Here is a 24,026-nt window from a genome sequence, read left to right as displayed (position 1 = left end):
CTCAACACACACAAGCACACTCTAGGCAGGGTCAGGGGGCAGCCAACACATTGTGACCTAAAATTTGACAGCTTTTACTCATTCCATGTTAGGTGACCCCACTTCTCTTTGGGCAACTGCCTTGCCCAGTGCCTGTGCCTGGGGTGCACAGTGCTGCAGGAGCCTGGCTGGTCCCCCCTGAGCACTGGGGACAACAGTGTCCCATTGCACAGATGCACTCTTTGGCCTTATATTCTATATCCTGAATTGCCACCCAGTATCACCATGGAAAATGAAAAGCAAGAGCAGCTCTTGAGTGACCAGCCCCTGTCTCTCTGCCATCTCAAGACGCTTGAAGATGCTCATTTCTAGATGATTTGTATTTTATCCCACCAGGTCCTGGTGCTGTGTTGCAGCACAACCACCCTTTCCAGCTCACCACAGGGTCCTGATGGCATCCAGGCTGCTGAAACAGCAGAGACCTGACCCTGGACATGCCCACATGTTACCATCCATCTCAGCCAGAGATTTATTTTTGGTAACTGCAGTGTGAATAGTGGTAAGATCTCTTCTTGTGCTCCAACCAACATCCCTGAGAATTCTCACTGATGCTTCAGCTTTCTCCCCTTCCCCTGAGACAAGGCTTTGAGGGCAAGTTTCTTATCTCTGCTTGTTTTGTTTTGGTATATTATGTGGCAGAGCATCTCGAGCTGTCTCTCCTCTTTCCTCTTTCCAGCTGTCTGTATCCTCCATCACTTTGTCACCCTCAGCTGCTTGTTAGTCTCTCTGTTTTCCTCCTTGTCCCTAGTTGGTCCATTTGTCATTTTTCCTCAGTAGTCCATGCTCCTTCCTCTCCCACTTCTTCTCTGCCTCTTGTTTCTCTCTTGTTTCTCTCTTTCATTTTTTCCCCCCTAGTGTCGGAACTTCTTTCTTTGATTCCCCCCCTCCACCTCCCACCCTTTATAGTGCTGTTATCTGTGATTTTGGCAAAGAGCACATTTATTGGGGAGGAATATCCCCATGGCAACACAGCAGATGGTGACTTTTGATTAACTTGGCTTTTTTTTTTTCCCCCGACTGCCAAATCACAATCCGTCTTTGAAATTAAATCAGGCTGTGATAGCATCAGTTGTTCTGGAGAGGGGACGAGAGAGAAACAAGACTAAAGTATTACAGCAGGAGCCAGGATGTAATGCAAATTCATGTTTTTTAACCCCAGCAATAAAAACCCCTGTTCGTTGTGGGAACGGAAGGGACCACAAGAGAGGGAATAATAAAATAAAAAAATTAGATTAAGAAAATGTTATCACCCTACATGGTCTCCTCACTTTGACCACGCTGGAACGTGTGTCTCTAACACCAATGTCGCTCCCTGCCAAGTCACTTGATGCTGCTGGGCCTCATTCTGCAGCTGCTTTAACACCACTGAGGGTTTTCCTCATGCCTTGGGTAGTGGGAACAGGCCAGGTTCTTAAATGAGCAGTTCAAGCAACTATTTATTTACAGGAGTGCAGTGTCCAAAGTGGGAAGGAAAGAATTTGCAAGCAGCAGGAGGAAGGCAAGAAAGCAGCAGCTCCTGGAAGGTATTGGAGGGAGGTGAGAGGAATTCAGGGTAAAGTGAGGAAGTGGAGGAGCTGGAAAGGTTGGATGGTGTCACTGAGCCAAGATGCTGAGTGATCTAGGGCATGGGAAAGTGAGGAGCTGTCTGCAGTGGCACCAGGGAGGTCTGAGCCTGGGGAAGGAAGGGCACAAAGTTCTGCCAGCCACGAAGAGAGAGTTACAGGGCATAGCCCCATGGAAGATGGAAAAGCAGATACTGAAGTCAAACAGTAAAGAACTTTCTTGAATGCTTGAGAAGTGGGTGGTATTCAAGTCCCATGAGCTCCTTTGCCTAGTGCTTTTTGGAGGGTGACCAAAGGTGAATGCAATTGAGTGCTAATTGTAGCCAAAGATAAAGGAGGGCTTGAAAATGAAAGCTGGAGGAGATGACAAATGACCCAATTCGTGGGTCAGTTCAATTTCATGGGAACTTAAGTGTTGTCTCAGGCTGGAAGGCTGCTGGACACTATCTCCAATTACTAATGTTCCCCATACAGGAGGTTACAAAGTGTTTGTCTGGTCTCAGCACTGACTCCTGTGGATGCAGTGAGCTTAGCAGTTATGGCTAAAAGCAAACGGTCACATTTTGTCTTGGTGAGGTTCAGATGAGATAATGGAGTTTTAACATAGAATCACAGAATACACTGAGTTGGAAGGGCCCACCAGGCTTATCAAGTCCAATTCCTGACTCTGCACAGGGCACCCCAACCATCACACCACATGCTTGAAAGCAAAGTCAGAAACAAAGTGCCTCAAGGGTTAAAAGCCCTTCCTCTCTGGGGTTGTATCATGGTATTTTCTGGTACTGTGGAGAGCAAGCACACATGAGCACTTGGCACTCATTGTGTCAGCCTTGAGACACTCATATTCTGTCACTGGGCTCTCTTCTGCCTTCACAAGGAGGCTCTAGCTTTTCATAACACAGCCTGATAAAAATGTTTTTCCTGTAGGAACTGCTCTTAATGTAGGATTCAAACCTGTACCCTTCCACAAAAACTTTAAAGATATAAGCTTGTCCTGTCCTTTACATTAAAAGAAATAACAGAGAAGCTCCCACTACACTTTCTGAGAAGCAGTTCATATTTTCTTACCCACTAGGAGCTCTGGGCCACCGCCATGTCTCTCCCACTGCTTATTTTTAGTCAAACTGGTACTTGTTCATGCTCTGCTGCAGGGGACTCTGGGGGTTCTTAAGTTCTTCCAGGATAAGCTTTGTCCAATAGATAAAATTTTGCTGCAGATGTTGTTTCTTCTGTTCGAGATCTCAGTTCAGGAGTGTTTTGTGTATGCCATGTGTTAGATCTGATGTTATTTGAGGAGAAGATAAGTTTTAGGTGCAGGAGATGAATCAGGTAGGGATGCCACTGGAGCTTAATTGGCAAGAGATATTGCAGGACCTGAATCTTTCCTGCGAGGCACAGGCACAAGGGAGAGCTCCAGCCTGCAGGGGTTCATGTGTTGGTGGGAAGCATCAGAGGAGGGTTTTGTGAGCACAGTGGGGTCTAAACTGCTGTTTAAATCTCAGTTTGATCGACAGGGGTATCTAACCCATGCCTCATTCTGTTTAGATGGCAATCCTAGTTCAGACAAGAATTTGTAGCTGCTGGGTGCCGTTTCTCCCCATTTTGGTCAGATTGTCATTTGGTTTCATGTCCTAGGCACCTTGCCAGCGTCTGTCTTTCCCCAGATCCCCTTTCCCTCACTGCTCATGAATGTCCTGTAACCATGCTCTTCCCTCGTGTGCAGCCCCCAGGGCGGCTGCCATGCAGGGTGCAGAGCCACACGCCGCGCGCTGAGCGCTTCTCTGCCCCCTGGCGCTGCGGTGCCCCGGGGTCTGGTACCCTTCAGCGGGGTGTGGGAGCTGCTGATGGACAGGAGCCAGGCCTGCCCTGCTCAGCTCTCCCCTTGGCTCAGCACACACCCCCCGAGGGTCCCTGCAGGGCTGTGATCCAGCCCTGAGCCCTTGCACAAAGCAGAGCAGAGCTGGGCCGAGAGCTCCCTCCTCTCGGGTTTGACACCACGGCGCTGTGCAGCGGTGCCATGACACCAGCGCTCAAAATAGCATCAGGACAATTTGATTTCCTGCAGATCTCAGGATGGGGTCATAAAAACGGAGACTGTTCTGGAGAAATGGGATAGGGTGGAAATGTTTGTAGTGACATCACTGCCACTTCCATGCCAATGGCCTCCTACTGCTGCGAACATGTGATTGTGATTTTGCTGCACGCTCCATCAGAGAAGTGCCAGACTGGCCGGGGAGGGAGAGAGAGGGAGAGAGGAGAAGGGGCGGAAATATTCTGTTCTTGTATCTCAATTCAAATATCTGACAACAGCCTTGCAGCCTAGGGTGCTGAGTGATCAGGAGTGGAACTGTGGAGCTGAGACTGTTCCCAGATCAGCAAAGCTCAGGACATTGCAGCAGCCTAACTGGGGGCTGAATAAGGACCTTACTTTTATGGTGGAGGGTCTGGGTCTGCATTGGTGTGGTTCAGTGGAGATTAGGGTGGTCTTGTGCTCACCCATTCTCACTGGTCCCATTTGCTTCTAATGTTACTTTTCTTGGCACGAAAAACCTACAGGCCTGAAATATGGCTACAACTCAGCAACTGCAGAGCTGTTGTAGCCATATTTTAGGCCATTATAGGGAAGAACAGATCTCAGTGTTGGAGCTTCACCCATGAAGCGGAGAACAGCAGGGAGGGATTTAAGTAGCTGGGGATACAGGAGGAGAGAAGGGAGAAAAGAGAGGGAAGAAACAGAACTCATCACCAAAACTAAAACTCAATTGTGTCTGAGGACATTGCAGGAGGAAATCTCATGTCAGTTACTCTACAAACAGCACTGAAGGCTGCAAAGCCCATCTTGGTAGCAAGGTTCCGTCCTCCCCAAGAAACAGCCAGTGGAGATCAGCACTGGATGTGTCCAGCACATTTAACCTTGGGGGGCTGCAGAGGGGAGCAGTATCTGCAGGGGCACAGGCGAGCAAAGGGATCCAGCTAATGCATCCGTCTATCAGATTAAGCTGTCAAAACCCAAACCACTTCCATCACTGTCCAAGGAGAGACACTCACTCTGCTTAATGGGATGTGTGTCCTGTTGTTGTCACTCCAGGGAGAGGGGCCGCTGCCACCACAGTGTGCAGCCGGCTGTGAGTTTAAAATCCTATTAAACAGGGACTAACAGTTGCAACAGAAAAAGCAGGTATCCCCTAGTGGGGATTTAAAGATGTTTAGACATAATTTGATTTTCCAAGCAGATGTCATTATTGTTAAACAGTTGCCCACTTGATATGTTCAAGTTGTTGGCTGTAATTGCTAAAATTAGCAGGTCTGCATAGAGCAAAGGTCAGTCGGTTAATATCGTGATTTAGTATTTTATGAAGTAATTCCAAATGCTTTTATGTATGTTTTTGTTTTTGCAGCCTAAGCCCACATTAAAGTAGTTGTGGGCCCTGCTAATAAAATAATGACTCAGCCTCTCAGTGCAGGCTGCTGGCCACACTCAGGGATGGAGCTCGAGCCACCCTCGCTCCCTGCTCTGCCCCAGGCAGCCGGGGCCACACGCTGGGGTCTGGAGCTGCACTCAGAAGGGAGGCTTCCAGCTGCCCCCAAGTGTGACATCTTCAGGCAGAGCTGGTGCTGGAAGTGAGCCCGTCAAGTCCAGCAGGGACTGGAAGGATGATGGGCTGGTTTCCATCAGCAGCTCAGCACAAGGCAGTGCAGCTGGTACCCCTGGTCCTCATAGGGGGTTCGACTGCATGTGCAAGTGTGTGCAAGCACCTTCAGCCATGAACACACCTGAAAGACTCCCCACTGACCAGGCAAGGTCCCAAAATACAGGTTTTTGGAGGAGAGAGGCATTTTTGGAAGAGGAACAGAGAACTGGAATTGGGCAAGGCAAAGACTCACAAATTTGTGCTGTGGCAAGTTGGACATCTGGTGCTGCCTCCTCTGGTGCTATGGCTGCTAAATGGCATGAGAAAAAGTTTTTAAAAACCCCTTGAAGGTGTTGGTGTTTTGTTGGCAGGCTCAGTGTTAGTCTGATCCAATGTCCTGGAACAGAAAAGAGTTTGCTTCCAAGGCAAGGTGTGTTGGGGTTCACTTAGAGAACTTAGAGAATGGGTTGTGTCTCTGTTACTTACTGTAACACAACCCATTCCAGGGGTGGTTTGGGCACACCTGGCAGATTTCTTGCTATTGCAGGAATGCAGGACTTTGCTAATGCAGATTGACCTGCTCTCTTACCACCAGACCTTGATCATCTTGGTTTGGTTTGGTTTGTTTTTTTTTAATCTCAGATATTTAGCTCACAGAAAGTGCTGTGAGGTGCTCTATAGTCTGAAGTGCACAGGAAGAAATGGAAGAGGATCTGCAGGTTGTCCTGGACTCAACACTTTCTGGGTGAGCTGGTCCCTTCCCAGTCTGTGTTCCCTTATTCCTTTTAGCAGGTCTGGGTATGTGCAGCTGCCAGAGCAGCCCCAGCTGATCCCTGCTACTGCCAGCAGCAATAGACACACTCTGACCCAGGGATGGAAAAAGGAAGAACTTGCTCTTAGGTGCTGCTTTAGATACCAACACAGGAGAGGGAACTACTGACCCAAGGCAAGAAATGTGTGATATATATATACTCTTGCATACCTTTGTCTCAGATTAGGAAAAATTGATGTGCATAAATAAATATCCCATAGAGACAAGACTGAAGCAAAGTTTTAGCCCTAGGAAGCTGGAAAGGTTGAGGAGCTGGGAATTCAACTCTGGTCCAGATTTCCAAACATGTTATTTGGATCAAAGACCATTTCAGTTTCCAACACAAAACATGCTGTTCGATTGTTGTTGTTGTTGTTGATTTTCTTTTGTTTGTTTGTTTGGGGGATTTTTTACCTTGAACTTCCTCTGAGGCAGCATAAGATAAACTCAAGAAGCCATCTCTCATTAATATGATATCCACAGGAGAAGTATTGGTAGAAATACTGACTCGTGTTTGCTCCAGCCAAAATAATCTTTCTGTATCAAGCCCCTTAAATATTTGCAGTTCTCAGAGTCCCAATGCCTGCAGGACTGTTGATGGCTTCCAAACTGTGGAGGAGCAGCAGACACAGTTTTCCCTGCTCCCATTGCCACTGGCCTCCCTCCATGCACCCAGCATGCAGTTAAGCTTCCACTTGCTACCCAGTGCTGTCTTTTTCTCACTGAGAGAGGGGCTTAACAGCCCTTAACATTATAAATACAGTTTTTGTCTGTTTTTCCATGCTGAACATGGCATCAATTGCTAAGGATGGTGATTTAAGCTACATTTGTCTTTACAAGAGAAAAAGGCTTGAATAAGGGGTGGCAGCATTCAGGCTAATTTAACTTATTCATTAATGCTCAGAGTTCTTTACTAGCAACACTACCTCACAGTCTCCTTCAAAGCACAGGAGTCTGTTATTCCCATTTTACAGCAGAGGAAACAGATGCAAAGACCTGCCCAAACACAGGCAGCAATTGCAATCTGGATTAAAGTGAAAATGTCCCTGAAAACTAGTTCCAGTCTCCAGGGAGACATCACCGGGCAGGGAAAGCTGGGAAACTCAAGGGGATGTAGCGTGGGACCAAAAACAAGAGGTGTGTAAGATTTTAAATGCTTAAGGTGACCTGGCCAAGCAAGAAACAAGGCTCAGCAGCTCATGTCAGCCCAGGGGAGGGTGGAAAAATGGGGAGTGCATTCTGTAGCTCAGTGGAGGACAAGAACAGCATGCTGGCAGGCTGTGCAAGAAATGCATTGTGAACTGGCTCTTGCAGCTGTGAGCAAGACAATAAGGATGGTAAAGCATCATCTAAGTCTTCACATCCAGCTTTGCACAAAGACGGAGCTAAACTCAGCCCCCTGGAATCTGTTGGCTCATGGTTTGAATTTAGCTCTTTTTGTTTGAATGACTCCAGGCAGGGAGAGAATATAGATTGTCCCAGTCCAAGAACCAAATTCACCTTTTCCCTGCTCAGTTTCAGCCCCTAACTATGCAGTACTTCCATCAGGGTCTCTGGTCATCATTTGCTGGGCATTCTCAAGAAAGCCCCAATTTTCTTTTACAGTTGGAGGAATGATGTTTTCTTCCTTCCTCTGTTTTTTTTTTTGTTTTCTGACAGTCTCTCTCCTCTAGGCTCTCCATGTCCTACTGACCCCTGCCAACCTTCTTGCCCGTGTATAAAAACCTTTTTTTCAATGGATATACATCTTCTCATACACCAAAAGTAGGAAGGATATTTTTCACTTAGGGTTGTGTATGAGAGTCACACAAGGCTTTATTCATCCAGCTGGTAAACTTTAACACTAGCATCTCAAGGAGTGGGAAGGGAACCTACAGCTTGTTATAGGGCTCTCTTACGTGTCCACAAACCAGCTTGTCTCCTATTGTTGTATTAATCAACTTGGTCTCTTTGGCAAACCAGCAAGGTTGCTTTCATATGTACCTGTGATACATATTTACTGAATAATCACTATCTAGCACCTCATTCAGGCTTTGTGGACTCACACTCTTTAGTTTAGCATAACTGTATCTTTACCTGTGAAATATTTTTTTCCCAACCATTGAGAAGTCTGCATCGGTTGTGTCAAGAGCATTTATTGATACTCTTGTAGTAAATCCCATCAGCTGATCTATGAGAGCATGTCCCACAGCTTGCAGTCAATGCTTGCAGTGACATTAAGAATTCAGGTAGTCTTTCCCATTGATTATTAGAGACTTCAGCTGGCCATCCTCTTCCACTTCCTTTGTCTCCTGCCCATCCTCAAAGATTTTCCGGGTGGTGATAGTCTTGCCATTGATCACTTCAGTAGTGGTTATCACTGTTCTGAGACCATACGGCCCAGTTGTGTTTTCAGCAAAGAAGGAGGTGGGGTGCCCGCTGGAACAGAATGAATTCCGTTGCACAAACGGCTCTCTGGGCCTTCCTCCTCTTCCACTGCTGCTCTGCCGGTTCTCACCATTGAATCCAATGTCAAAAGGGTTCAAGAAAATACATGTAAATGGATACGTGTCTTCAAAGAACTCGTCTTGATGGGGGAATCCATGATGAGAATCAAAGCTGTTATAACACGCCGAAGCTCGCTCTCTGCTGGCTCTGCTCTCCTCAATAGACTTGTCATAGAATAATCGCTTCTGAGGGTCAGACAAAGTCTCATATGCTTCAACAATTTCTTTGAATTTCTTCTCAGCTTCCTCCTTGTTTTTGGGATTCTTATCAGGATGCCATTTTAATGCCAGTTTGTGGTAGGATTTCTTAATAGCATCCTGTGAGGCATTTTTTTGCAGTCCAAGGACCCTGTAGTAATCTACCATCTCAGAGGACACCTGGGGTTGTTTGGAAGATGCCTGGTTTTCTCTCTCCTACCAAGGCTGATCAGCATGCAGAGGGTAGAGAGATCTTCAGCTGACCCCATGAGCTGCTCTGCCCTGCTGCAGTGCAAGGACACCAAGAGCTGCTTGACCACAGACATTCTTTTCAAACCTGTTGCTCACAAACCGTGAGATTGTGACCTCAGAGAGGGTTCAGCCAATCCTGGCTCTGTTGTCCTGACCACATTCCAGGGTGAGTTGGTTGTCACTGGCCTTCTGTTTGTAAATGTAGATCATGCACAGATGTTGTAGCTGCTGGATGTAACTGATACAGCTGTGATGTAGGACTGCCATAGAATCATAAAATGGTTTGGGTGGAAAGTGACCCTTTTTAAAGGACCTCTAATCCCTGTCCCCTGCCATGGCCAGGGACTACTTCCACTAGAATTGGTTGCTTAATGCCCCAACCAAACTGGTCTTGAAGACTTCCAGGGGTGGGGCATCCACAGCTTCCCTGGGCAATGTCTTTCAGTGTTTTACCACCCTTATGACTTTGTCAGATTACTTTTTGCCTGAACCCACCCTGCAGTGAGATTCTCAGATACTCACTGTGGGTTCGTGTGCAATCCAGGGAAGTGTAGTGTGGTCAGGTCATATTATCTATGGGACAGAATTCCCTATGGCAGCAGTTATAGGGAAGCTGCAGTTTGGCTACCCATAGTTCAGAAAGAGTGTGGACAAATCAGAGAAAGCCCAGGGAAAGACCATAGAATGTGAGTAAGGGACTGGAAAATACGCTCTGGAGTGAGAGACTTGGGGAAAGAGGAAGTTCAATGCCAGCTACATCATAGTCAGCAAGAACCTGCATGGGAACAGAAATTCAGCGACACAGGGATCTTCAGGCTCCCAGACAAAGCAGTTGGAAGGAATCATTAGCCAAATATAAATTCAAAATACATTGCACATCCTTTTTTAACAAGGTAGCGAATCACTGGAACTTCCCCATGTGGCCATTTTTAAACCCTGAATGGGAGTTTTTCCTAAAATTTTCCTAAAATTAGATGGACATCATAATCTTTTCTGAAATTGTAGACAAGCCTAACCCTTTCAGAAGAGCCTCATTTTCATGTTGGTAGTAAATTAAATTCCCAGAATTACCAACTTTAGCCTCTTTTCTGTGTGACTTTTTGGATACCTGTCCCAAGGTGTGTATGCATGTACAACAGGGATGGCCCAGGAACTTGACACAGGCAATCAAATCTAGGGTTATCCTGCATCTGTTTCTATTCCTTGGGTTTGCCATTCTGGTGGGAAATACAATATCCTCAGAGGGAAACATTGCATGAAGAAGATCTCCAAGGAAGTGCCAATAATGAGAATTCATCTGTCTGTAACACAGTGTCATAAACACCTACTAATAGCAGCATATGTTGCAGATCACTGCCCTCTTTTCCATTATCCCACACTTTGGGAAGAAGTCAAGAGCCAGCCAGACCAAAGAGCATGTGCACAGCGTATGAGCTGGCTGCTGTCCTGACACACAGCCGGGGTGGGGGGCTCTGAAAGCAAGGGGCAGTCATGTCAGCCTGGAGACAGCAATGTCACAGATGAGGAAGGCAATTGAGCTGACACATGCTGGGAGAGGTATTTGTACTGCTGGTGTTCTTACTGGTCAGTGATGGGGCAGTGGCACAGAGGTGCTTGCCAGACTTGGGCAGTAAGGGCTGCTGCAGGGCAGTGAAGGTCTGGGGGCTGCAGCTGAAGGAAATGCAAACGAGCAAATGAGCTCATGGTCCTGTGGGCTCACCTCACTGGACAGATCTCAGCTTCTGCCTCCTTTGGTACAGAAGTCTTCTTAATTACAGGGCAGCTGTGCCACATGAATTATTTTTCTGCTGGATGTTGTTTGTTCTGTAGAAATGGCAAAAGTAACCTGGGTCCAACATCAAGCTGCTGCAGCCTATTTGAGCTCAGAGGGCTCTTTGCATTCCCAAAACACCCTGAAGTGGTCTTCTACACTGAGAGAGAGCTAAGACTTGATCACTTACTCAGACTGTAGTCTTGTGCTTGAAATCTTCACGAAAGGGACTAGGTTTTTAAGGACTGTCCATTGAACTTGAGGGTGATCCAAGCTTACCACCCACAAGTCTCCAGCAGCTCCTAGCCACTGCCAGCACGGTCCTTTTGCAGATGCTTGGCAGAAATTTCAAGAAGGATTGCTGTTCCTACTCTCTATTACCCAGAAGGGAAAATGGGACATCAGAAAAGTCTGTTGGAGAGGGTCCCAGGGCTGTTATCAACTTTGGGGAGTGGGGCTGGGCACGGGAGGGAGGTGTCTGCCTTTTGCTGTGTCTTTGCAAAGCATCTCTTCCCCTGCTTGCTTTTGATGCTGTGAGCCCATCTCAGACTGGCTGGCGCACTGGGTTATCTGTCTTGGATTTAGTGCATCCTACCCAGCTGAAAAGTAGGGAGTGTTTTTCTCCTGTCATCCCCAAACGGAGGATGCTCACTGCCTGTCTGTCTGCTGCCTGCAGCAGGCGTCAGTGATTAGCAGCCATTCAAGACAGGCCACTGCTGTGAGCCAAAAGGGTTTGCAAGGAAAAAAGAGAGGGTCAAGGAGAGGCAGGGAGAAAGGGAAATGAGACATGCACACATCAAGTAACTAGACCCAAACTGGCCTGGCAGCCCCATCCCTAGAAACCAAGGCTTTGAAATGAGAAATGTTTTTCGTATCTTAAATCTCAAGTACAAACAATAAAAGCCCGCCCAGACTTGTTCTTTGAAGAGAAAGTACGAGTGACCTGAACAGTGGTTATCAGCAGCGTCATTAAGATAAACCCTTAACATGATTTAAAGCATCCGAAACTGAAGGCAGCACTTTCAGATACTAACAAAATGGTCTGACATTGGGGATGAAAATCAATAGTAATCTGATGTCACTAAAAATACTCAAAAGTGTCCCATGGCTGATGGAGGTGAGATTAGTGTAAATATTTGTATTCTAATCAGTGGCACGCGAGGGCTGGAGGCAGCCTTTCTGTCTATTTAATTAATGGAGTGGCTTTTTAAAAGGATCCTAATCATATGTGATTGTATCTGCTTATCAACATTTTTGCTAATTAGATGATATGGAGGCAGTCACTCTGCTAATTCCCTCATCCAAACAGCATATCCTGCACAGATAAAGTACAGTCTCTTTTTAATAAGAAACAATCATGAGACAGACTAACCTTAATGGTGCTTATTATCCGAGGATCTTTGGGATTTTCTTTTCTACCCGCCCCCTCCTTCCTTTTCCTTCATTCTTCAGAATGCCAGATGGATGTGGATGTCCCCCTCAGTTCCCCACTCCAGGCACTGCCATGTCCAGCCTTCTCTTCCCTCCCAGCCAGACACTGGGTCTGTAAGGGCAGAGATTGTCAGCCAGGTCAGGATGGGGAGCAAAACAGAAGGCACCATGTAGCAAAATGTCCCAAACTTTTTGTCACCCAGATGACAGGTGATCCCAACCATGCAGCCCCAATCCCTAATCTTGCTCTTGGCACCCCAGCGAGCCCTGGTCCAGAAAGGATTGAGTGCCTCCAAGTTGTGAAAAAAAACCTTTCTATTATTATTTTGATTAGATTAATATTAGGAAAATTTTCTTCAAGGAAAGGACTGTCAAGAACTGGATCAGGCTGCCCATCAACCAGCAGTGGTTGAGTCACCCACCCTTGAAGTATTCAAAAGCCATCTGGCTGTGGTGGGTGAGTGGTGGGATTGGCAGCACTGGGTTAACAGTTAGACTTGGTGATTTTAAAGGTCTTTTCCAACCTAAAGAATAATTATTATTGTTGTCATCGTGGTCTTTTCTGTTTTAAAAGGATCGGCGGGCAGAGGAGGTCTACACAAGTGATTTCTCGTCAGCCCTGTTGATTCTGTGACAAGGCTGGGGTCCTTTTATCTAAACCAACACAAGTCAGAGACATTTGTTCCAAGTCCTTTGACTATCCAAACAAACATGAGTCGAGCTTTGCTCCACCAGTCAAGCTGTCATCAGATGCCTCCCTGCAGGTCAGCCCTGTTGGGGGTGACGCTGTGCTGCTCGGCCTTGGAGCGACATTCCTGAGGATGATGGTCAGGGATGGGCACACTGGGCCATCATCCTCCCACTGAGGCAGAACAGAGGAACCTGCCTGACTTCAGAACAAGACTGAAAAATAAATAGAAAATTTGGCCTGAAGATGTCTCCTCACCTCTCAAAATACAAACGCAACACCTAGGTGAGGAGAACCATCCTGAATGTGTGTACCTTCCATCCCAAGAGCATCTGGGTGGAGCACTGGAGAAGGGGAGGTGCCTGGCACTTATTTTCAGGACGTCTGGAGTTTGCCTGCTGTGCCTGGAGTTTTTGCAGCTGTGATTGTTGAACAGAAAAGGCTTAAACTACACGAGTTCCCCACTCTGTACAGGAGGGAGCATCAGCATGTCCTGTGCATTGATCCCATGCAATGGGCTCAGCACGGAGGCTGGGTGTGGGATGGGAGATGGGTGACTCTGGGGAGTGCTGACTGGAAGAGACCCCCAGAGGCTGGGACACAGAGCTGGCTCTGTTTCCAGCTTTTCTGGGACTCAGGTTGGGGCTTAAGACTAAACCAAGGTTCAGGCAAGAAGACAACCATCTCTTCTGAGTGGTAGTGGGGAAGGGCAGGAACCTCAAAAAATTGTAATTTTTTGGGATATGAAGACAAAGAGGCCTGGTCCTACTCTTTGGCCTGGTCCCAAAGAGTCAAGAATGAGCCTGATATGTTTTATATGTTAGATTGTGCCCCATATACAGGGCTGGACCTTGCTCCAGTCTTGGAAAGCCCAAATGCTATTGTAACTGATGACCATGGACTCTGACCCCAGCAGGGCTCAGAGCACTTTGGTTTCACTGACTGGATCATCTCCACGTGTCATTGGCAGTATCCTCTCCAGACATGGCTTTGCTGAAGTTGTACTCAGCAACACGGTTGGCCAGTCTTTCTACCACCTCTCTTTGGCATGGTCTCTGGCCCTAAATCCTCTCCATGTAATGCACAGGAACTAATCCAATATTGACCACTTTCCCAGAGGGGCTTCCTGCTGCTTGTTCCATGACTGAGAGCTACAACTTGAAAAGAGGAGGGGCTTCTGGGGCAAGGATTGCATTGCAAGCCGTTGAGTCCTGGGGCTTAATGAGGTACTGCTTATCAGCAAAGCATGCTTATCTGGAGCCCGCCAGTGTACCTGCTCCAGCCCCATCATGAGTGAACATGTTTTACCACCCAGTTGCAGGGAGCTGGGAGCACGGTCAGATGGCACAGTTCAGCTGATGTGTGGTAACTCGTGAAGCCACAGCAACTTTATCACTTCACAACATCCATACATAGCCACAGCCTTGAATCTTCGCAGGGAGAGAAAGGATGATGAGTTACTGTTCTGGGATTTTCTCCCTGTTTCCAGTCAGTGGGAAGTGGTATGTGGAGCATTCATTTAATAAACCAGAGGGGAAAAGCTGTAGATCAGCTTCTCATTATTTCAGTGCTGGCTCACGCCATCACTTGGGTTTGTGCCTGACAGTTCAGTGTGTTATTTGAGGCCACTCAAGCATTCTGCAGAAATGATGCCACCCTCCTCTGAAAGTGTGAGGTTCATCCAAGCAGGGAAGGTCTGACTCCATTAGTAGGTTTATTGGTGCTTATTTCATCTCAGTTTGAGGCCTGTTAATGAAGAAGGTGCTCACTTTGCAGACTAGTCCCTGTTGAGAGCCAGCTCTCTAGCAGCAAACCTCCTGGAGATGTTTTACTGATGTGGACATCTGAAGTAAAGCAATTCTGTACAGGTCAAAAATGCACCAAGGGTGCTGGTTTGCAGGGCAAGGGGGGAGTCCTCAGTGGTACAAAACTTAGGTGAGGGTCCTGGTGATGTGCACACAGACATGCAGGAGGGATGGCAAGTGTTTGTGCTCCCATATTTTATAATGTATTATACCTACATCCAGGAAGGGGGACCTGGGCAACCCAGGTAGCAGGTGAGGGACTGACCAATGACTTTAATGAGAATGGGGAACAGGGTAAGAACACTGAAGCCATCAGGAAGTGTGTTCTGGTCCTGCCCATGGGCACTTTGTACATAGGACTGATGGGAACAGTGAAATTTCCACACTGCCTCAGCAAAGGTTTAGTCTGAGTTTATTGCTGAGATTAAAAGACTAGAGAACACAAATTGTAAACGTGATGACTTAAGAGCTCATAAATTCAGTATACAGCCCCATTCCAGAGAGCCTGCATGCGGTGCAGCCACGCTGCCTTGGGCTCACGAGTTTCCCCTTGCTCCCATTGCTCAAACCCACACCCTGCAGGGAGCCCTTCTGCCCTGCCTGGCTCCCAAAACGTTGCATGTCTGTGCGTGTGTGTGTGTGTGTGTGTGTGTGTGTGTGTGTGCACAGATGCTTCACTGCAGGGAGGGAAAGGGTGCAGGTCCTTGAAGATGAGCTCCTGGGAGGAGAGACAGTCCCCCCCTCACTGAGGAGCCATTTGCTTGCATTTATTTACCTGCTGTCCAAGTGTCCTTGCTTGGTGCTTGCAGAGGGAGCTCCATGCTCTTACCCACGTCCTTGTGTGTGGGCAGCAGAAGTTGCATGGGCACCTTGTCCCACCCGTGGAATCAGTCAAAGCAGCATCACTCCTTGAGTGGAAAATGCCAGAGTGGGAATGATAGAACTTTTAGAGATAGACAATGCACAAGTCCCTCCCCCAGTTTTCCACTTATCCCCTTACCCTGGGGCTGAGTGAGCCCTGTGAGCAGAGGGCTTGAGGAGAGCTTCTTGGAGCAGTGCTTAATGTGTCGAGCTGATTCTGAGGTGAGTTGTGGTTGGGTTTGTACAACTGGGTTGCAGCTGTCACTGAGCTGGTCCAGGACAAAGTTCCTTGATAAATTGCCTAAGTGTTGTGAGCACCTTTGGCATGATGTGCTTTCCCCTCTTTTTCTAGGAAGATGGAGAGCTGGAAACCAGCCTGCTTCTAGGATTCACCCAGCCCATGCCAAAGACATGGCTTTTGGTCTGGGAACCCTAATGTGGGGATGTAACCCCTTCGAAGGGCAGAGCTTATGACACAGTCTGAGCAAGGAGAGCTGGGGACAAATCCTGGGAGAACACTAGAAGATACAATGAGATGCCTTTCTTCCCAGCCAAGTGGACCAAGCCCTCAGCACACAGTAAGCATGAAGGGCATGGGCTTGGCAGTTGGATCCCTGTCCTTGCACAAGTGTCCAGGGGTCAGTTCTTGGGGAAGGCTGTGCTTTGGCTGCCTCGAGGTAAGCCTCAGACTGCTTTTTGAGAAACAGCGCCCTGCAGCCCCCTGTGCACAGCCCCAGCCCCAATGGCATGTGTGGGGCAGCACTGAGGCTCCTCTGAGCACCAGGGCTCACTTTCAGGGTCCAGCACAGGGGCCAACAGCAGCACCTGCAGCAATGCACACCAGGCTTTCAGCAAAGATAAGTCCTCGAGATCCTGACATGTTTCTCTGAATGCTGTTCCTCCCCAACAGCACTGCTGGATGTTTCCCATCTCACAGGGTCCAGGCCCAGAGCACACAGTTTTGGCAGTGTTTTGTCTCAGAGATGGTTCTGGTCTGTGGGGACAGCCATAGGTGCTGAGGATGGTGTTTGGTACACCTGGCGCTTGCTCATTTCTCAGACCTTCTTTTACTGAATGAGGAACAGAAAAGAGAGAGGTTGGGTTGTTTGGGGTTTTTCAAAATAATTTTTAATCACTGTAACACCCATATTCCTGCTTTTCTGCTTTTGCAGTAGATGTAGCACTCTTGCCACATGTGCAGATATAGGGCTGTGGGTGCCTGTGTGCATGGCTGGGCAATGAGGCTTGGGGTGCAACCCCAGAGGCAGAGGTCCTGCTCTGTTCCTGAGCAGACTCAGGAACACACTGTGTATGTTGGCCCAACCATGCTGCCTTTTCCTGCCCTGGCTGGGCTCTATTCGGCAGTTTTGTGGTATGACAAAAGCAAGGTCTTCCCTTGCTTCTCCCCACCCAGACCCTCGAAAACTTTGGAAATTCACCTACAATATTTGCCATTCCTCAGCACCCCGTATGTGTGACCCACCAGAACCGTCCTTTCCCGGGACTGGGCTCTGAACCCAGAGCAGAGATAACATTTAACAGGCAAAAGCAGACGAGGAGGAGATAAAGGAATAAGGGGAGGGAGGGGAGGAGGAATGCAAAGGTATGTGGCTGCATGTTGTACTGTGTTTATGCATAAACAGGCTTGCTTATCGATATCCAGATGTAAGCACGAGTGCAGGGTAATATCTCCCGAACAATAGCGCTGCTCGGCTGGAGGGGCGCTGCCGGAGCCTCCCCGGCAGACGCTGCCGCGTTATCAGGTTGCAGCAGGCGCTCGCATCTAATCAGGGATCTGAGCCCCGTGAGCCGCACCCGGGGGCTTCGGAGGCTCCTCCAGTCTTCAGCCCACTCTGCTCTCTGAGGGGAGAGGGCAGGAGGGGACAAAAGGGGGCAGGAGGGGACAAAAGGGGGCAAGAGGGGACAAAAGGGGCCAAGCATCTCCGGAGGTGGTACTGGTGTGTCTGGCTGCCCGGCTTCGCGCTTTGGCAGGGATGCAGGAGCTGCTGTCGCCACCACATTTTGGCAGGGGTGGCACCGGGCTGACACTTAGGGCTCGCCCAGCCCTTGCAAGGAGGGAAGAGTCTGGCCAGAGCTGCAGCAAAGCTCTGGCTTTGTTCAGCCTGGGACAGAGAACGTCAAAGGACCAAACCAGCCACTTCAACCCCATCCTCTGTGCTGCAGCAGGACAGGAGTTGGCCCTGGGGCAGAGCTGGCAGCCAAGGCACTTTTCTCTTTTATTTTCTTCTATGTTTTTTAAGAAGGCCACCAGAGAAAAAAAAAAAAACTTAGAAAACCTTCTTCCCCCGCCACTCCCTAGCACCAAAACCCAATGGCCACTGATCTTAACGCGGCTCATAACTGCAAACAGCTCTGCAACTAATTAATGTGACAGTACCGCGGCTGCCCGTCTTCTTCACCAAAATCAATTAAGAAAACGCACATTTCCCCTTCTCCTCCCGGCCCTCCTGCGCGGTGGGGCAGAGGGGAGCAGGGGCAGCCAGGGCTGGGCGCTGCTTTCCCAGGGCTGCCGGGCTCGGGATGGGGAGCGCAGCGGAGGGGGATTAACAAGGTGGGGGAGGGACGCGGCTGGCTCTCCACAGCAGGAGCTGGGATGCTCCCTGGGGATGGGTGGCGGTGGGAAAGCTTGATTGCCTCACGCAGCCACGCTGTGCCGCGTTCCTCCCTCCCTCCTGGCTCCCTGAAGACCCCTGTGAATTGTCATTCCTCGCCAGTGCAGAGGGGGAATTGGCCATCGGGCTCTCGGAGCATTTTTTATTTGCATGGCTGATGAGCCGCTCCAGAAGGGGCGGCAAGGGAGAAGCAGGTGGGAATTTCGGCACTGTTTGCTTGCCAAGCGAGGGCAGAGGCGTGCGTTAAAAAGGATTCGGCAAGAAATTTAGGGAGAGAAATTTTGCATTTTGTGGGAGGCAGTGGTAGGAATCAGAGTGGGGTCTCGTGCAATTTTTAAGGCTCCTGACCCTGGGGCTCCTTGCCCAGGCAGGTAAAGGCAAGGAGTGTGCCAGAGGGGCTGCGGCTCCTTCTGCCCCGCGCTGGGTGTGGGGTGGGAAGGTCTGAGCTGGGGAGGTGTATCAGCATCACACTGCTTCCCAAAAAATCCAGCAGGAGCAGGACCCCCCTCTGCGCTCGCTCTTCTGGTTCCACTTCCAGATGGAAAAGAAAGCCAGGTCTGGGGTAAATGGGTTCAGTGATAGCAGGGCTTTGTGAGCACGCAGCTCCCCAAAAACGCTCTTCTCAGGACAACTGTTCTTAAGAAACAGTAGTGAGACACCTGGCCAAACTGGGTAAAACCTCTTGAGCATTATTTCTGTAAATGCCTCCATTTGGCCCATATCACCTCCTCCCATCTCTATTGAAATGCCCTTCTATTAATAAATAACTCTATTCTCCATTACCCCATCTCCACAGCTCACGTTGAAGTAACTGGGAATTTGGGTTTGGTTTTTATAGACATTAGAAATAGATTTTATCTTTATGAAGGGTTCTGTCTCCACCACCCCAACCTTTGCTCCATTGCACAGAGAACAGCAGTGGCTGGAGCAGAGGAAGCAGGACCCTGGGCTGACCTCAGCAAGGGGAGAGGAAGGAGAACCTCTCCCTGGCTTTGGCCAGAGTAGAAGGGGTTTAAAAGGGCCAGGTTCTTCCCTGTACATTGGTGACCTGTGAGTATGTCTCTATAGCATGGTGTCAAGTGCTTGAGAAAACAAGGGAGAAAATGTGAATGAAGAATGTTTAAGACATTTTGTATCTGAAAGATTTAGTTCTCAAGGGTTTGTTTGTTTTGCCTTCGCGGTGTCTTGGAAAATACCTATTGGGAAGCCTCCTGAATACAGTTGTAGTGCTGAGCCACCACATGAATTTCGGGAAAATTTTCTTTTTCTAGGCTGTGGGTTGCAAACAGTCCCTGGAAAATATTTGAGTTTTAAGTGAATTGGTTGGCTGTGATGGGGCAGGGAAGTCACAGGACAACATTTTATGGCCAGCTTGGACGGCAGCATGGTTTCTGGCATGGAAACCAGTGCATGTAAATTAGAATTGTGGTTTCCGTGAATACTATCATATATGGATTGGAAGCTGATTTTCCAAGAGCTGTCGTGCCAGGAAAAGTTGTGCTCTCACATAGCCCCAGGCAGCAAACACAAGTGACACAAACATGGTGAGGGTGAGTTCATTTACAACTGTGACTGTTCAAAAAGTATTTCTAAAATTTGCCTTCCCTGCTGTTCTTCCCCCATCCGTCCCCCCTTCCTCCTCCCCCTGCAGCTATGCCAGAGTGAGCTGGGAGGTTTGGTATCCAGCCTCACAGCGGCTGCTGCTGGGCTGGCGGGGCTCGGCGCCACAGCGCGCACCTGGGCGCAGGTAAGGCTCCAGCAGGGTGGGGACTGGATTCTTTCCCGGCCCCTCTCAGCAAACAGCTCCTGCCCTGGAGCCCTGCGTTCCTCTGCCCTTATCTCCCTGTGCAAGGCAAAGCTATAAATGTTATTGGCCATGAAGTTATTCATCCCCTTCTAAGTTACGCATATGCAAAACTGGCTCTCCTGCTGGAATGGGAGTCTCCATACCAAGAGTGGGTGTTTAAAAATTTTTTTTTTTAATATAAATCTCCAAGAAAGAAGCATATTAACATATAGTAATATTAATAGCACTGGATCTGTATAAACCTAGTTATATATGTTACCACAAGTAAATAACCACAGCATTTCTTACAGGGTAAACATACTGTAGCTCCAGGGACAGCTACACTGAGGTGCAGAGCAATAGCCCAGCTCGTCTGTGCAGTTGGCAGTGGAGACAATAGGGAGGACATTGAGTTGGGACATAGGTCCTGCCTTCATCACAGGCACAAGTCATCCCCTTGCCATCCCTGTCCCAGGGATGTGGCATTGGTCCTGCCCCTGGAGTGCTCTGCACCCACACTGGCACACAGCAGCCTCCACAGCAGCTGGATGCAGTGACATTCTTACCAGAGCAGCCCACAGTGGTGGGGGCTGTCAGCAGAGACCAGAATTTCAAAACTCAAAGACCCCACTGCCTTCTGGGAGTTCATAAAATTTGTTCTGGTTCATACCTGCCGTTGTTTAAAGTCATTATTTTCTGAAGAATGATTCAGTTCAAGAAAGAAAGGAGCTATTCTACTTTACTGATAACTAGGAGAATTCAATGATATATAAAGGGATGGGAGATCTCTCTGACATCCCTTTCTGACCTCTGAAGCTGGAAGAAGCCATTCCCCCATTTATGGTATGTCTCCTATTTTATTAGACACATGCATAGGCTGTATCAGTTGTTCCCTGTTTTTCCCCCATTCTGTTGATGGCTCAGACCAAGATCAATGCTTTGAGCCAGCTGAGCCTGGAAACCTCTGGATGATCCAAGCAGCAGTTCCCAATCAGTCCCATCCCCTTCCCTTCTCCTGCTGCAGGGCAGCTCTCTGCAGAGGGTGTGTGGTGCGGGGGTGAAGCAGTGTGGGACAGAGCTTTTCAGGGAAGCAAATGTGAGACCCTGGACAGCTTCTGTCCCACATTTCAACTTCCGTGGCCCAGCATCAAATATGTCACTGCAGCCTGAGCCCTCATGGGCCTGATGGAGGAGCAAAAAGAGAGGGCTGGAGGCAGCAGATCCTAATCTTTATTAAATAAGAACAAAGCTTATGCCGGCTAATGAGAAAAACAAACTGATGAAAGATCCAGCGAGCTCCTCAGAAGGACACAAAGAAATTCTCTCTGAACAAGAACAGGCTAAAAATATTAGCGAATATTTATTTTCCTGGCAATGTCTTCACAGGCTCCAGATTGGATGCCGCTTCTTTGGGGATTGGCATGGCAGTCACAGCGACTTCAGGGGAGGGCACCCCGAGCTCTGCGTGACGCCAGTCTGAGTCAGGGCAGGAACAGCCAGGACACGAGAGCACAAACTGCCTCAGCTGTGAGATGACAGCCAGACCCTGTGCACCTCTGCTTCTCTACAGGCAACAGAACATTCACCATTGCTTTATGTCCATCATCTTGTCTGGAGCCAGTGAGTAAATGCCAGAGATGCCACAGACACTTTTCTCCAGTTTCATTTCCCTTCTCAACACGGGCTGTTGTGCACAGGGTGCCAAGGCTTGCAGTGATGCTGAGCATCAGACACATCAGGGACAACTAGCTAAAAACTTGGGGCACTAATTTTCTTATCCAGAGCCCACAGAGTTCCCCCAAAACAAATCCATGAACCTGCTGGCTTTACCAGCCCCAGGTCTCCTCCCTGCAGCAAGCCACAGCCTAAGGAGCAGTCATCAGCAGAGGTATGGGTGTCATTTGCAATCAAACCCAAAACCAGGTGAGGATGCTCTGATTGCCCATGTAACATTATGAATTCCAAAGCACAGACCATGCCTAGGGAAAGCATCAGGATGGGGAGGGCTGTAGGAGGTTGTGATCAGCCCAGCATGCCCAGTGAACCCCAGTGAGCAAAGCTGCACCCATGCAGGGGTTTGCAGAGATTCAGCCAGCCCAGCTGTGTTGTGTCTCCTGCCCTTGCCACTTCCCCTGGGCCCCCATTAACCTCTGTCCAGCCCATTATCTCCAGAAATGGTTGGTGGGAGGCAATGCCATTGCTGTGCTGGGTCAGACCACCCAGCCAGGACACACAGCTGTGGGGCTGTTCAGAAATCAACTCCCCTTCCCCATACAGGCTGAACCCCAAACCTTAGTATTGAGTGCCCACTGAACTTGGCTGAAAACATCACTTCTGAAGGCAAAAGCAATGCAGCAAAAAGGCCTGCAGTTTCCCCTCTGCTTCTGCCTTCACTGACCAGGAAACTTCAGCCTCCGCTCTTTTAATGTACTGTGGCTGAACTTGTTGCCAGCAGGTCAAAGGAAACATAATTTACTGGGGCTTTGATTCATTTGATACAGTTTGGGGTGAAAAGGGGGAGGGGGAGGATAGGAGAGGAAGGCAATGAGTGGTGGCAGGGAAGGAAAGAGTTTGCCTGTTTGTGTGGGAACTGGATTAGTATGAAAATGACAGAACCATTTTCTAGCCAAGAGGGCTTTAGCAATACCGAGAGCATTTTGATCAGAGCAGGAGCTCCCTGTGCTGGGATTGGCCATGAAGGGCAGGAGGCAGCCTGAGCATTTGTCTGGAGGGTGCTTTTTATCTCTTTCACTGATGAGTAGATTGGCAAGGGGAGAGGGGTGTTTGTATTCTGTATTGCCTGGAGAGTCCTTCTGCTGCTCAGGCAGGACCATGGGATGGTCAGAGTTCCCTTCTGGCAGCTAGCTCTCATCATGTTTGCATCTCCTTAGCACCCTCCTCATCTTAGACCCTTTACCAGCTCTGTCATGAGTTCCCCTGCCCATTTTCCTGCTGGAAGGAAGCTGCAAGGCTTGGAAGAGACAAATGAACCCATGTGGTACTACAGGGGGCTTTTTTTCTAGAGACACATTAGAGGCACCAATTGTCCTACTGATATTTGGAGCATGAAGAGCTCACAGGCACCAAGGATGGGCTGAAATCAGGGGAGCACAGCCCTTCCCTCACATTGCTTCTGGCTGTGCTTTTTCATGGCAACCTGGTCCAGCTCAGCTCACAAGCCTTGTCCCCACTGGTGCTGTGCAACCCACAAAATATTGTAAAAACTCCCATTTTCTACCCTGCTCACTCACTACCATCAGCCTTGAAGAAGTCAGGGGCTACACTGAGCCTCTTGATGTAGGTTTTCCTTCAGTTACCTAAGCTCTGTCTTGGCTATTGGCTTCAGGATGAGACTAAATGGAAAGCAGGAGCCAGCAGCTTTTGCAGAGAGCCTCTCCTGATGGCAATGCCTTTGGGTCACCTCACTGGGCTGAGTGCTCTTGGACCAGTCTGATGCTTTCCAACACAGATTGCTTCCCCTTTTTTGTGGGGGAAAATAGAGGAAAAGGGCAACATCCCACGTGAGAACTTAAATATTTTAATCTCCTGCTTTTGTCCTGACTGGCTTCTGTTTACACAGGGGTGAAGAGGCCAGGAGGAAGCAAAGCAATGTGGCTGCTGTGGTTTCAGTTCTCACTCCACCTTGCTACTGAGAAACTGGACCCGTGGTTTGGGTTGTGGCTGAGGGGGGAAGAGGAATGGCCCTTGGATCTGATCCCTGCTGGGAAGGCTCTTTCAGTCCCACAGAGGCACCAGCAACACCAACAGGGGCTGGAGAAAGAGGAGAGAAAACCAGCCCCCAACAAGCCCCAGTGCAGCAGCTCAGGGTGCATTGATATTCCCCACAGAGCCAGGGGTGTAAATTCACCACTATCTCCTCAGAGTTTGCCGTTTATGCCATTCATTTCACATAGATGTCACTACTGCCTTATGAGCACTCCTCCGAGCCAGCCGCTTAAATGGACCCAGTGCATTATAGTAATGGAGTAACTGTATAAAAACAATGAAATCCAATCTCTTTAAACTGATTTGATGTCTGCCTGAACCACAACATTTCCTGCTAATGGCTTC

The 24,026-nt window shown here is 48.7% G+C and overlaps 1 protein-coding gene and 1 long non-coding RNA gene across 2 annotated transcripts; one reads left to right on the top strand and one right to left on the bottom strand.

Moving 5' to 3' along the window:
- Positions 1-454: 454 nt before the first annotated feature.
- On the top strand, positions 455-16,034 carry LOC143694984 (uncharacterized). The gene is made up of 3 exons (XR_013183815.1): positions 455-538; positions 12,757-13,155; positions 15,889-16,034. It is a non-coding gene; the product is annotated as an uncharacterized LOC143694984 (long non-coding RNA).
- On the bottom strand, positions 8,261-8,896 carry DNAJB8 (DnaJ heat shock protein family (Hsp40) member B8). Its single transcript, XM_054640368.2, has one exon. The coding sequence runs from the start codon at positions 8,894-8,896 to the stop codon at positions 8,261-8,263; it is 636 nt and encodes a 211-aa protein (XP_054496343.1).
- Positions 16,035-24,026: the final 7,992 nt, after the last annotated feature.

Source organism: Agelaius phoeniceus, chromosome 11 (assembly GCF_051311805.1).
Source record: "Agelaius phoeniceus isolate bAgePho1 chromosome 11, bAgePho1.hap1, whole genome shotgun sequence".
Taxonomy (NCBI): Eukaryota; Metazoa; Chordata; class Aves; order Passeriformes; family Icteridae; genus Agelaius; species Agelaius phoeniceus.
This window is presented reverse-complemented; position numbering and strand designations above follow the sequence as displayed.

What these genes read in the sequence shown, in the direction of transcription:
- DNAJB8 (XM_054640368.2), bottom strand. Translation starts at nt 8,896, where the DNA reads ATGGTAGATTACTACAGGGTCCTTGGACTGCAAAAAAATGCCTCACAG.